This window comes from Trichosurus vulpecula, chromosome 8 (assembly GCF_011100635.1).
Source record: "Trichosurus vulpecula isolate mTriVul1 chromosome 8, mTriVul1.pri, whole genome shotgun sequence".
Classification (NCBI taxonomy): Eukaryota; Metazoa; Chordata; class Mammalia; order Diprotodontia; family Phalangeridae; genus Trichosurus; species Trichosurus vulpecula.
In genome coordinates this window covers 130314980-130329769 of record NC_050580.1, presented here as the reverse complement: position 1 = coordinate 130329769, position 14790 = coordinate 130314980, and the positions used below count along the sequence as shown (strand labels likewise).

Here is a 14790-nt window from a genome sequence, read left to right as displayed (position 1 = left end):
CAGGCAGATCTATGGAAAGTTTTTCTCTCCTCTGCTCTCCTCTCCTCTGCTCTCCCTTCCCCTCTTCCTCTCTATCCTCTTCATTGTTGGCGCTGGATCCTACTTTTCAACAAGCCCCCTTCATGCTGTTACTTGTGGTTCATTCCCTGGCACTAATGTTAAGAAAAATCTCAGGAGCTTGTCAGTCTTCCAGAGGACTGTCTCCATGAGAGATGGTGGTTAGAGTCTAAACCAGCCTTTCCTGTTTCTTCCAAGAAGCCTGCTGGGACCCAGTGAGGAGGCTCCCCCAAGCCTGTGTGCCTGTGTGGCCCTACAAACTGGAGGGTTTGTTGGAGACATCGGAGAGAATTAGAATTTCTTCAAGTAGGGCTGCCACTCTTCTCTGCTCCTCTTTCCCATCTGTACTCTTGCCCCCAAATAAACAACCTATAAAGACTGTCGGTTGACCTTCTCTCCAAAAGTTGAGATTGTTCTTGGTTTTGCCTTTCTAGGTGCAGCCGTAGCCATGTATTATCACACATAGATGTTGGTAGCTAGGTGACCCAGTGGATAGAGCACTGGACTTGGAATCAGGAAGATTCATCTTCAGGAGTTCAAATCTAGCCTCAGACACTTACTGGCTGTGGGACCCTGGGCAAGTTACTTAACCCTCTTTGCCTCAGTTTCCTTTTTTAAATTTATTTTCAGTTTTCACCATTCATTTCCATAAGTTTTCAATTTTTGCCTCAGTTTCTTCAGCTGTAAAATGAGCTGGAGAAGAAAATGCCCAACCACTCCAGTATCTTTGCCAAAAAATAAAACCAAACCCTAAAAAGCTAAATGGGATCACAGAAAGTCAGACATGACCAAAACACAACTGAACCACATAACACATAGATACAGCCTTGCTAGATAGCCTCATCCACCTACGAACTATGTAGAGAGGAAAGGAAATAAAGCAGGAGAAGCAAGAAATACTTCTGTGCTTTCCAAATAGATTAGAGATGATAAAATTAAATGGACTTGCCAAAAAATGGTTGGAGAGGCAGCAGGCTTTGCCATCTTAAAGCAATAAATCCCTAAACTTTATAGCCTGTATCATTTAAAGGATGCAGTCCTGTCCCTTTATACGTCCTCTTCCCACCCCAATTCCCCCTCCACACACATACACACATGAAAAAATCGGTGGCGGGGGGGGCAGTGTTGAGGGAGATCTTCAATAGGTAGAATGTAACAGAATGGAGAAGGAACCTGATACTTGCTTAGGTTAACTTTCTGCTGGCACAATCTACCCCGAAGTTTATAACCTTCCCCAACTTTCGTTTGTTCCCATTGGTACCCCTTGCCTGATCCCCATCACGGTCCAGCAAAGTGTTAAAGCTTTACAATGGTGTGAAAGAATCTCTGGTTACACCTTGTAAATTGAAAGTAAATCTCACATTCCACAATTAACTTAGTACAAGTTAAATCATTAAAGATTACCTGCAGGCGCTTCTTTGGTTTAATACTTATCAGTCTACTGACCCCTTCTTTAGATCTTAATCTTTAGGCCTCAGCTTTATTTTTGCCAAACTCTTTGCTTTCCCAAAATGAAATCTCACTCTCAGCCCTTTATACTGCCCTGGAAAGTGGGTTTGTTTTTGGGGAGAGGGACCCAAGCAAAGATAAAACAAAAGCACTTGTGCACCATAGGCGAGGTTTGAAAATTGTGGCACATACTAGCCTGTAATTCTTTACATTTGAAAATTTTGTTTCTACTGTTTTATTCTTCACCATAGTCCTTTATGTGCAAATTTACTTTCACAAAATAAAAGCCAATATGTCATTGAAAGAATTTTCTAGCATTAAAAATACCTATATTTATTTTTTAAGTAATATTAAGCAAAATCCTTCATTGTATGCCTTTGTGTCTCAGGACCTATGTAAGTTCTATCTTACCAATCCCCAGCCTTCCTTAACTTCAGGTCAGAACTATTTTCTCAGCAGCCTCCCACCTGATTCATTCAACCAAAAACCTCCCTTAGCTCTACCTAAGAAATTTCTGATAACCTTTATCTTAGTTATGGCCACTAAGCCCCTGACTAAGTTTTCCAGAGTTGATTCCCACCTGTTTTTTGTTCATTCGTTTGTTTTGTTTTGTTTTTATTAGCTCTTTTATGTTTCTCTTCATTGTTCCTTCCTATCCTTGTTCTTAAGGCTTTTTTTGGTAGGCCCTTTGCCCCACTCTTCCAGCTTGGATTAGCTCATCCTGGTTTCTCTTTCCTTTTGATAATTCCTACCACTGTATTTCATTTTTAAAAGCCCCCTTGGCTCATCTCAGCTTCCTCTCTATTACTGCCATTCTAACATCAACAGCTTTACTGACTCAGTCCAAAAATTCCATTCCTCCTGGTAACTTCCTATCCTAAACTGGTATCTCTCGCACATACTTCAGGTAGTAGCTAGTGTGTAAAATATAGTTGTCTTCTTGCCTTAAGAAGTCCCACTCAGCCTTGCCTAGGGCCCTGGGCCGTCATGAATGTTAAAATTCTTGAGATTCCACATTAGATTTTTAGTGACAGTACCATAATCCACAGTCAGTTTTTGGAGAGAGAGGTATTTTCATCATAAAGGCACCCAGGCTTCCAGCACCCTTTCACAGCTGCTGGCAGTTCAGGTCAGTTGTCTCCCTTGGAGTGGGGTCACCTTACTGATAGGAATTTCAAAGAGGCTCAGGCCAACCAGGTTCCATCCAATAGAACTTCCATAGCAAGGAGTCATGGGTAGTTTGAGACTGAGGGAAAAGGAAGAAGTGCTAGAAAGTAGCTAAAAGGCCTAAAGAGTTGACAGTAGGAGAAGGTAAACAGTTGAATGCAGGAAGTACCCAACTCCCATATAACTCCCAAGTACCCAACCCTAGTGTCTGTTGCTTCTAACCAGTGCATTCCCTTTTAGTAAATTAAAATTTAGACTGTTCAATTCAAGAAATATTTATTCAGTGTCTTATGTTCAAGGCACTATGCTAGGTGCTGGGGATACAAATACAAAAATTAAAACTCTGCCCTCGAGGAGTTTATGACCTACTTGGGGAAGATACAACATGTATGCAGATAAGTAGATTCAAGATAATTTGAGGAGCGAGAACATTAACAATTAAGGAGGTGGGGATTGGGGAAAGCTTCCAGGGCAGAGGAGATCTTTGCTCTACTTAAAGGAGGAAAAGGATTCTCAGACAAAGGGGAAGGGAAAAGACATGTTTTCTCTCATTCCCTTTGCCTGCCCCTAGTTCAAAGTTCTGTATTCTAGTTGTCATCAAATAGAGGGGTATTGGAGCCAAGAGGCAGGGACCACATTTGCAATTGAGTTAAGCCAAGGAAGACAATTCAGGTGTGCCCTGAATACTGCCCACCATCAGAGAGTTAGGGCAGTGGGAGGGGGGTGTTCCTTTCTCTCTGTTTAATACATTTTTCAATAGGGTGGCATTTTCCAGGTGATGTGAAGTCAGCAAAGACATTTAAAGGTTCAACTTCACAGGAGCCAAAAAAAAAAAACACCCCTGAATCAAATAACCTTCCTGCAAATATATCCTCCTTTTCTTCCTGCACTCTGCTTCTGTTCTCCTGGTAGCATTCTGCCAAGTCAGAAACTAGGCATTGTTTTGTTCTAAACATCCTCAGCAACTTCCATATCGCTAGAGTGGGAGACTCTGGTGAGGTTTCACCCACAGAATTAAAGAATTACTCAGGCAAAAAACCAGCAGCCGGAGCTGTCCACTACCAAAGCCCATTTAAACGTACTAACAGCCAGATGATAGCTACCTTTAATGTCCTAGTCCAGGGCTGCCCAAAATGCAATTTATGGGGCTTTACCTATTGGCATAGAAAGAAAAATCTTTAAAAAATTTTTAAAATTAGATTCCTACTTGGGGGGACCATATAATCTGTTGGGGATCAAGTGCTTTCTATTGGCCCATCCCACTTAGTATTCTCCTTAAGAGTCTAAGACCGTGCCCTGGAAATGATGCCAACTTTTAAAGAGGGAGGAGAAGCAGTTAGGGTGACCACCTACCTGTATTTTATGATTCAATTGAAAATATTTATTTACTAAACAACCTATTATGTACAGGATACTGACTCTAAAAGAGATACATAGAAATAAATAAGACATGGCCCCTGCTTTCAAGAAATTTAAAATGCCATCAAAGGGATAAAACCAATAGAGAAATAAATGAGAACACAAGACAGAATATGATCAGTGCGTCAAAAGTTACAAAGTTTTCAAAGGAGGCAGGTAGAAAAATACAGAATACTTCATGGATTTGTATATTAGCCTTCTTCTGGTTTGAGGACATGAAATTCCAGCTGTTGGGAGAAAGGTTGCAAAGTGCCCTGAGGGGGAGGACTGGCATGTTGTATGTCCATGTGAGGGCTTTATGTGAGCAAATTTGATCCTGTATCATCAAGAAGTTCTGGATGATGCATATCGTCAGAGGACGGTGCTGGTAATCTACCGTCACTCGGAATCTCAAAGCTGTAAAAGATTGTAAGATTTCATGTAATTATTCCTCCACCTCCGAACAGACTCCTTTTCTAGCACCTTAAGCATATAAGAATCTGTCCTGAACAGAGAAAAATTTAATAATCATTAGTGTCAAGAAATTATTTTTGTGAAATCTGTAATGCCATGTGTTAAACCCATGTTGCCTAGTTCTGTATTTGATATAACTATAAGCTAGCAGGTCTCTGCATAGTGGCTTTTTTATTCATTTGAAGACGTTAATCTTTTCTGAGATTTCTTTTCTAAACTAAATATTCTAATTCCTTGCTTATTTTTGCAAAGTCAATAAATAGAACTGCAATTTGGGCCCTAACCACTTTTCTCGCTTGCTTCCTTCTTGCCAGCTAACAATCATCTTCAAGAATTTCCAGGAGTGTGTTGAGCAGAAAGTATACCAGGCAGAAATGGATGAACTCCCTGCAGCATTTGCTGATGGCTCTAAGAATGGTGGTGACAAGCATGGGGCCAACAGCTTGAAGATTACTGAGAAGGTGTCTGGCCAACACATAGAGATCCAGGCCAAGTACATCGGCACCACCATCATTGTGAGGCAGGTGGGCCGATACCTGACTTTTGCTGTACGCATGCCAGAAGAGGTAGTCAATGCAGTAGAGGACAGGGACAACCAGGGCCTCTACCTCTGTCTCCGGGGCTGTCCCCTTAACGAGCAGATTGACTTCCAGTCCTTCCATGCCACAGAGAACTGGAGTACCCGGAGAAAGGGATCGGGCACTCCTGTTTCCTCTCCAGAAGTCTTTACTTATGAGACGGCCATGGCCAGGTGCAAGGAGAAGCTTCCAGTAGAGGACCTCTACTTCCAGGCCTGTGTGTTTGATCTGTTGACCACAGGGGATGTGAACTTCACACTCGCTGCTTACTATGCCTTTGAGGATGTCAAGATGCTGCATTCCAATAAGGACAAATTGCACCTTTATGAAAGGACACGGGACTTGCCTGGCAATGCAGCAGCCTCAGGGCAGTGCCAGGAGTTTGTCCTTTCCCTTGTGGCCGTACTGTGGTGTTTGGTCTCAGTGTTCTCTTAGGTGTTTGTTGTGCAACCTAGAAGAAATAGACTTTAGAGTGGGAGGAGAGAGCAGCCCCCTTACTTGGGAACATCTATCTTTTAGGACCTGCTCAGAAGGGAGAGGAATGACTAGTGAGGCCTCCAGGGAGCAGAAGAAATCTCACATCTCTGTCACCTGTCTTCTCCTTCCAGAGAGAAAAGATGGGAATATAGTGAGCCAGTAGGCAGGTCGGTGAAAAACTGTCACCTCACGTAGACAGATTTTGGCTTCCTTTGCTGGCAGGGGTAGCGGGTGTCACTGCCCATTGCCTCACAAGGTACTGCTCTCTTAGTAGGCTGTAGTGACTGTGATGTTGGCATTTGTGAAAGTAGCATTGTGTTTGGATATTGGGTGGCTGCCGCTGCCTGGCCATTTCACAAATAGGGGTGAAAAAGAGCCTTTATTTCCAGACTTCTTGGCCCCCCCTTTCCCCATAGCATGAATGTGCAAACCACAAGACGCCCTGCACTGTGTGCCTCATGGAACGCTAAATCAGACTCCTGTTTCTCAGAACACACACAGCACATGCACGCACGCACGCACGCACGTACAGATGATACTTTGAACAGCCAAAAGTATGCACACTTAAAACGCACTGAAACAGGGGACAGAGAGATTCACCCTGAAACGCACAGGTTTCTACTGATATTCAGATAAGCACGAACGCTCACATAAACACACGCGCGCATGCACACACGCACACATAGCCTCGTGATCACACTGATGAGTCCCCCCAGCCGCAGAGCACATTTACATGCACTCATTCATAAACACAGAAATTTCGGAGGTCTTCCGCTATTGAGTTTCCTTCCCACATGCATTCTCTCATGGTCTGCAGGGGTCTCGGGCCCAAGAAGAGTTGGGTTTGAGGAAATCTTGGTGGTGCCTAACCATACAGGAGACTTTCAGCAGCTTTTGTTTTGCTCTTTGCTTACCCAGAGTGTGGTGTGTTCTCTGCACCATCTCCAAAAAGTGTTTCCTGTTGTTCTCTGCTCATGGGTTTGTGAGTGCTAGAGGTGCTAAGAGCTCAAAGAATTTAGTTCTTGTACCCATGCCGTTCACCCTAGCTTCCTGATGGCATCCCTAAGTGACGGCACGTCATCTGGTTTGACACAGTTCCCCCAGAGTATCATAACAGAGAAGGAAACTCCATTTGCAAACAGCAGAGAAATACAACTTGTGTTCTTAGATGTGACTTATATTGTCTCCAGTATACGGAATCCTTTTCATTAACATGTCCTTTATTCTCTCCCTCAGCGTGACTGTACATATGAAGAGATATAATTTGTTTTAAATGTTTAAACAGAAAAAGATGTGTTTACTACTTCTGTTCCTTCCTAGTGTGGTGATGGCAAGTGTTACTTGAGAGGGAGATGTAGAGTAGGGATTTAGTAACAGGGCAAGCCATGGAGACACCATAGTGGATAGGGCCAGCTGGCCTGCCCTGTTCGCCTCCACTTTCTTGTTTCCTGGCCCCAGAAAATCATTTGTTGCCTCCCTCCATGAAATGGCAGCCTCTTCTCCACTTCCCTGTCCTACTGCTGCTGAATTCTGGACCTCAGGAGGGCAGATCAGACTCGTCTGCCCAACTGATACCTCCCTCTCCCCCTCCTGCTATCCTCTCCAAGCGCAGGGCCTTTAGCTTCCTATGGTGGATGGGGTAGAAGAACATCTTCCTTGCTGGCCCTTCACAATTTACTATAGTGGGTGAGGAGAGGAGGAAATCTCTCAACTCCTACGTCAACCTGAACTTACAGCCATCATCCCCACTTCTTTTATAGAAAGGACATGAGAAATCCTCTAAATGTAGAGAGGTGGCCCTTGAAAATCTGTGTCTGAAAATACAGTCTTTCAGAGATGTCTCACAGAAAAGGCAACTTGTGTGCAGATCTGGGACTGGCCTCTTAACTGGCCCTCCCCCACCTCCATCCCATAAAACACTTTACCCAGAAGGACTTTCAACATATCAGCCAATAAGCATTGCCAAGGGAGCTACCGACTGCCTTCCTGGAGGCTGTTCCCTTTAGGACCTCTCATGCATGGGCTCCATGGGTCCAGGACCTTCCTGGCAGCAAGGACTTGCTTATCTTCAAGAAGTTTAGTTCTCTCTGCCAAAGCCACAAAATATAGCAGGAAGGGAACACCTCACTGCTCATTGTAAGAATATCCTGTTGGGAGTAAAAGTGAAGCACTTTATTTTGGTTGTGTTTAATCAAGTTCTGCTTAAAGGTGAAGAAACCTCACCATGTCCATGTGTGTAAAACCTATGTGGAGTGTCACCGCATGTACATACTGTAAATTATTTATTGATGAGATAATGCAAGTAAAGTTTGGTTGTTCCTTTCTTTTGCTCTCTTTTTTGGGGTTAGCATTTTATAGCACCTTCCTCTTATGGGCTAACTTCATTTCCTATCTGAGAAAAAAAAAATTTAATTCATTTCTCTGTGTGTGACTCTTGCTGCTGTTCGTCCTTCATTCTTGAAGAGGACCATGACATCAAGGAGGGGATGCCAGTGTGATTCAATGTGTGTACCTAAGCACAGATGTGCAGAATGTGTGTATTTTGCATTTTGTGTGCACATGTGTATGTAAGGAAAGAGTTTGGGTGGCTTGCTCTAACCATCCAGACCTGTGAAGTCCTAACATGACAATCACTGGTCCTTCTTTGAAACTACTTATTTTCTTGAAAACAGACTACCTTTTGAATTTCCAAGTGTGAGGCCTCTGGTTACATGAGCTAAAAAAAGAACAGAGTTATTCCTTTGGTAGTCTTTTGAGGAATATTAATAATAATAAAATGCTTTGTGGTTACAGAGCACTTTACATACATTATCACATCTGATCCCTCCAAAAATAAATGAGAATAGAAAACAGACAAAAATTTTTCAAAATTCAAGAAAAAAATCACCTGACATTTTAATTAAAGCAAAATTAAGGAGGGGGGGGGCTGGAGAAAAAAAGGAAAGAGGAATAAAATTCAAAATTACTTAATCTGATCTTCCCAGGGTTATGCCACTGGGTCATGAGCTAACCCATGATTTTTTTGAGAGGTGAAAGTCAAAGAAAATTTGTGTTGGAAGACACCTAAGAGGTCATCTAATACAGCCTCCACCCACCTCCCACTCCCAACACTCACGCATTCATGTGTGTGAGCACTGTTCAAAGGAAGAAACTAAGATGCAAGTGGGACTAGCTACTAGAGGGAGAAAACTGTTAGTTACATATTTTAGGCCAGCAAACCTGTGGGACAAAACCTGATGCCATCTGCTCCTGTTTGAAAAAGGTCATAAAATCAAAGATTTAGAACTAGAAGAGGACCTTAGAGGTCAACAAGTCCAACCCCCTCATTTTATAGGTGAGGCAACTGAGTAACAAAGAGGTCAAGTGACTTTGCCATAGTTCACAAGTAAATGTCTGAGTCAGACTAGAGAAGAGGCTCACCAAACAAATGGATGAGGGGAGAAAGGTGGTGAAAGGCTAGCAACAGCTGTGGAAAACTTTAAAGAAGAGAGTTAGCTAAGAGGCTACGGGCATCAGGTAGCCACCTTTTATGGAGGCAGGAGTAAGTTCTTGACAAAATCGTTTCTGAAATATCCAAAGCTGATGTGCCCTCAAGAACCTTTGAAGGTAATTATAAAGAATCAAGTCTTTGTTTCATAAGCAAATGACACACACAAAAATTTCTATAGCACTTTAAGGTTTACAAGGTGATTTCCTCTCAACTCTACGAAGTGGGGAGTTAATAAACCCATTTTACATTTAGGGAACTAAGAGGTTAAGTGACGTAGCCATGACCACAAAGTATCTGAGGAAGAATTTAAACCAGGATTCCTGAATCCAGGTCTACCACTGTAAAATGCCATATTGCCCCCATTACTGATGCTATACCAGAAGGCTCCTGACTGCAACATGGTGCTTAAAACCTGGATAGAAAAATCTGGTAAATCCTGAGGATAAGCCCTCTTACGAATTCTATCATGAAGACGTTCAGTCTTTTCAGTTGGGTCCAACTCTTCATGACCCCATTTAGGGTTTTCTTGATAGAGATACTGGAGTGGTTTGCCATTTTCTTCTCCAGCTCATTTTAAAGATGGGGAACTGAGGGAAACAGAAAGTGTCTGAGGCAAGATTTGAACTCAAGAAGATAAGTCTTCCGTATTCCAAGACCACTGCACCACTTTCCTGCCCCAATCATGAACGTGGCTCCAAGCAAAAGATCCCGTGAAGATTAGAGAGAAAAAAGGCCAGACTGGAGAGAATGCTGCAAAGTGGGGAAAATAATGTCTCTTGCACATTCATTCACCAACATCATCAAAAACGAGACTGTTGATCTAATTGAAATAGAATATGTTCCTAAAGGAGCTCAGTATGATTGGGCTATAAGCATGGCTGGATTTCCAAAGACCAGAACCCTGAGAAGCAAGAATTTAAAGTGGATGAAAGATCTCCAGTTCACAATGAGGAGAAAATGCTATAGGCCCCAAGTAAGAAAACACCCTTGCACTGGAACTTTATTAGAACCAGCAATTTAACCATGGAGAATTATAACAACTATCCAAGTCAAACTAAGGGAACTTGCATTTTTTCAAAAGTATATAATAAAATACTTTTAGCTAAGTAATTGTCCTGAAGAACAGGTATGTGTTTCTATGTGTGTGCTGTACCCTCAGCCTATAGGAAAAAACAAAGCAGCAGACATTTTAGCCTTTACAGACTAGAGTCCTATCAGAACCTGGCATGGTGCCTTATACAGAGTAGATTCTTTATAAGTACATGTTGAATGAGCAAATAAATACATTTAGCAATATTGGAGGAAGAAGCATAAAAGACAGTTTCTACTTCTAATCCTGAATACCATACCATACAGTGAGAACCTACAGGTATCATAGTTGACTTTGTTTTGCACGCAAGTTGCTAAGACAGGACAAACTGGGAGAGAAACAGTTTTAGAACAAGCAAATGATACAGTTATTTGTAGAAAGGCTCGGTTAACAAGGAACAGAAGCCCATCAGGAGGGTTGAGCAGTAACTATATTCAATAGGTTTTTCCAAATTTTTATTTTTCAGAAAGGATGAGATGCTACTCAGAAAATATCCTAAATAGCATATCAGCCAACATCGAGAAGTGTATGCTTAGAAATAATTTCCAAAAGAAAACCATGTTATTCATAGTAATAAGTGAATTAAGAGCTTTTCCGTTATGATTAAAAAGTTGACATTTTGTATTTAGATGAACACGACTGAAGATAAAAGGGTTGCTGGGTGGCGCTGTGGGGGAGAGCTTGGAAACAGAACACTCCGCTTCCTGAGTTCAAATCCAGCCTCAGACACTAGTTGCGCAATCCTGGGCAAGTCACTTAACCCTGTTTGCCTCAGTTTCCTCATCCATGAAATGAGCTGGAGAGGGAAATAGCAAACTACTCCAGTGTCTTTGCCAAGAAAACCCCAAATGGGGTCAGGAAGAATTAGACATGCCCCAAAATATAACTGAACTGAATAAAGGCACAACAAGAATATATTTGATAATACTAAGAAAAGTCACAGAATCCACAGGAAAAGACTTGGTCGTTAGAGTAAGCTTAAAGTAATATATGTAGGAAAAATATACCCCAATTCATTAGAGTTTGGCACTGAAGTTTACTTCGCAGATACAAGTAAGTTGCTGTCACTCCCTGTTCAGTGATCATGGACTGCATCATCAATGCCTAGAAATATGTCTCGGGAGCCTAGAAAAGAATTTTGGATGAATCAGGACCAATCCCCTCAGATGCTACCTCATTCCATTTGTATAATCAAAGGACGCCCCAGGGAGTGCAGGTGACTATCTAGAGAAGTGTCTTTTAAGGAAAGAGGACATCTCTTTTCAAAGAAAGAGACAAAGTTTACTATCTGTGATGATAATGTGAATTTTGATGATGCTTTTACTCTGTAAAGGGTTTTGGTTTCATGCCCTATTTAGTATTTTATTGTTTCTAACATTTTTAAGATAATTCTACTGCTTTAAAGGTTCGTGCAGACAAGTTGGCATGAAGATATTAATTAGAATGTAAGCTGCTGGAGGGCAAGGACTTTATTTTTTGCCTTTGTATCCCTGTGACTCAGAGCAGTGCCTTGCACATAGTAGGTGCTTAATAAATGTTTGTTGAATTGAATGGAATGTTACAGAGAATGCTTTCAAAAATAGCTAAAACCAAAGTCAGTTTTTAAATCAATTGCAAACCTTTGATCATGGCCAATTGAACATATGAAGGGTAAAAATATTATACCAGAGAACCCCCTACTTGATCATTGTACAGGACTTTGAGAGGCAATAGAGTATACTGAGGAAAGAGATGTAGTTTGGGTTCCCAGTTCTGATACTTATTGACTACCCCAGAGCAAGTAACTTTACTACTCTCAGCCTCAGTTTACTTATCTGTAAAACAAGGATAATAATACTAATGTTTTCTACTTCACATGGTGGTTGTGAGGAGAGCAGTGTTATATGAATATGTTGTTAATATTATCATTGTGAAAAAGGGATGGGAAAATCTATACCCTAATGTATGACAATGAAAACTTAAAAAAAAACCAACCACGTTATTGGAAGGACAGTTGTTTAACATGTCCCTAACATAAATATGTAACTTGCTCCAGAAGAAGTGTCTAGAAACTTCAGTCATAGCCATATGCCCTGCTTTGTTTTAAGAAACCATTGTGATCTAACAAAAAAACATCTGGTGAGAAGAAAAAGGAGAAAACTTCAATCTCAGAGAACTGAGTCCTTTTTTGGAGACAGTACAGACTCAGACATTCTCTACCAAAAGTGAGCAAGACAAAGGAGACAAATTCAGAAAAAGAAGGTTGCGTTACAAATGAAAACATGTAACATACTCGTTCATTCAATTCAACAAATACTTGATGAATGGGCATCACCATGCAGGTTTTCTGCCAATCACATCCAATCCAAAAAGCATTTCTTAATTACTTAGTACCAGGTTCTTAATAGAAGGAGAAGACGACAACGACGACGACTAGTTCCAGCCTCAAAGAGTTTACATTTTTCTTGGAAATACAATATTTCACTGGTCAGTGTTCTAGGACAACAGGACTGCCATCTGTCCCCAGGTTGTAAACATATTCTAACCCTGCCTTATTGCATACTAGTTTTTCGAAGCAAAGCTAAGGGAAAAAAATCTGATAGAATATTTCCACCTCGATCAGCATAAATTGTGATGTTTTTCACATCCTTACGTGAAATCAAAAGCACAAAGGCAACATGGCAAGAAGCAATTGTGTTAAGGATGAGGTTAGCCATTTAACGGTTCTAGTTCGTAAGGATCTAATGTGAACTGGATTCACTGAAGAAACTATAATCCACATGGTAGGTATGAAATCCATTATACAGCAGAGTGAGTACAATTTTTTTCTGCCAAGTTACAGATTTCAGGAAATCCCCATTATGTTGGGCCAAGATCAAGGTGCCTCACAAAGTACTTTGCGTTCCCAGTTACAAGCAGTTAGACATGTCACAGAATCACAGCTAGAAGGGAGGACAGGAATCAACCGTTTCACTTCCCTCATTTTAGAGATAGAAATTTCAACTCTGAAAGATGTAATGACTTTCCCAATGCCACCAAGACTAGTATAGAACAGACCTAGGGAATCAAATTCAAGCCTCTAACTCTTCTGTTAAGTTCTATACCCAAATTTTCATCTCAGGATGACTTCCCCCCACTCAATGGTTTCTGGGTTGTTTTGACTGACCATGTAAATTAATAGGAATATTAGTCTCTGAACCAAAACATTTAGCAAAGTAAACTCAATTCAATAAGTGTTAAGCATCTTGTCACAATTGAAATTAAGGTAAACTGAGGCACAAAATTCTGAGCATGTTCAATTTATTGATAAGGTTAGCAGTTACCAATAAAAGGGTTTTTAATTCCTCAGCAAGCCAAAAGACTGAATGAGGGCTGACAGATTGTTTTTATGGACAAAAGGAGAAGCATCCAAAAAAAAAACCTTAGAAGGCAACATCATAGATGGGGAAAACAATACAATTGGTTTTAAAGTCAGAAGCATTCATTGGCAGGGGGAATAATATTGATTGGAAATCGGGAATGCAGGGCTAGCAACTACCTCTCCTTCCATCTTGTCACTATGGAAAGCTCATTGGTGGTGCCCACCTGCTTGGGTAGTTAGTGTCACAAGATAACAGACCAGACTTTCTTGAAGATCAGTGTTGCAAAGATAACAGAGCAGACTCCCTGGCATCCACCTGCATCCTTCAAGGATGAAAGATTTCCTTGACACAAGAATAGAAAAGTGATTAGCAGGAAAACTAAACTACCAAATTCAAGTCAGAGACAATGAGTGATTTACAGGAAAGCTGAATTTCCAGACCTAACTCAGAGAAAAATAAGGTGTGACTTACATAGTTACATAAAATGTTAGTAGTGATACAAAATAAAATCAGTGACAAAAATGGAAACAATATCAACTAGAGTTTCTCAACCTGCTATGTGCTAGGCACTGTGCTACGGTCTGGGGATACAAAAAAGAGGCAAAAGGTAGTCCCCGCCCTCAGAGAACTTACAGTCTGTTGGGGAGGGGCAGGGGCAGCATGCAAACAAATACATACACGAAGCAAGCTATATACAGGATAAATAGGAAATAATTAACAGAGGGAAGGCACTGGAATTAAGAGAGGTTAGGGAAGGCTTCCTGTAGGAGGTAGGATTTTAGTTGGGACCTAAAGGAAGTCAGGGAAGCCAGTAGTCAGGGTGGAGGAGGTAGGGTATTCCAGGTATGGGAGGCAGCCAGAAAGAGTGCCCTAGATACTAGAGATCTTATTCCTGGAACAATCAGGAGGCCAGTGTCACTGGATCCAAAAGTATGTGTTGGGGAGTAAGGTATGAGAAGACTCTGCTGGGTAATATATACAATGCATTTATAAATACAACCATTAATACTAAATATTAATGATTAGTGATATAATAAATATAATCAGATGTTAATGCAATAATAATTATATTATGATATTTATTATCTATCATTGTGTTACATCATAATATAGTATGTGGCTATATTAATTATATACATAATTATATATTCATATCAGTAACTACATAGAGATAGAAATCCATATATGCATATGTACATACATAAAACAAATTCTAAATAAAGCTACATGGAAATTTCTTGGGGAACTACTCAATGGTTTTAGATTATC

The 14790-nt window shown here is 41.0% G+C and overlaps 1 protein-coding gene across 1 annotated transcript in view; it reads left to right on the top strand.

Annotated features, from left to right (window-relative positions):
- The window catches only part of RGMA (repulsive guidance molecule BMP co-receptor a), a 32818-nt gene extending 24895 nt beyond the window's left edge, over positions 1-7923 (top strand). Inside the window, exon 3 of the mRNA XM_036737268.1 lies at positions 4860-7923. Coding sequence (XP_036593163.1) covers positions 4860-5558 — 699 coding nt within the window. The 3' untranslated portion in view covers positions 5559-7923. The remainder of the gene's footprint in view (positions 1-4859) is intronic.
- Positions 7924-14790: the final 6867 nt, after the last annotated feature.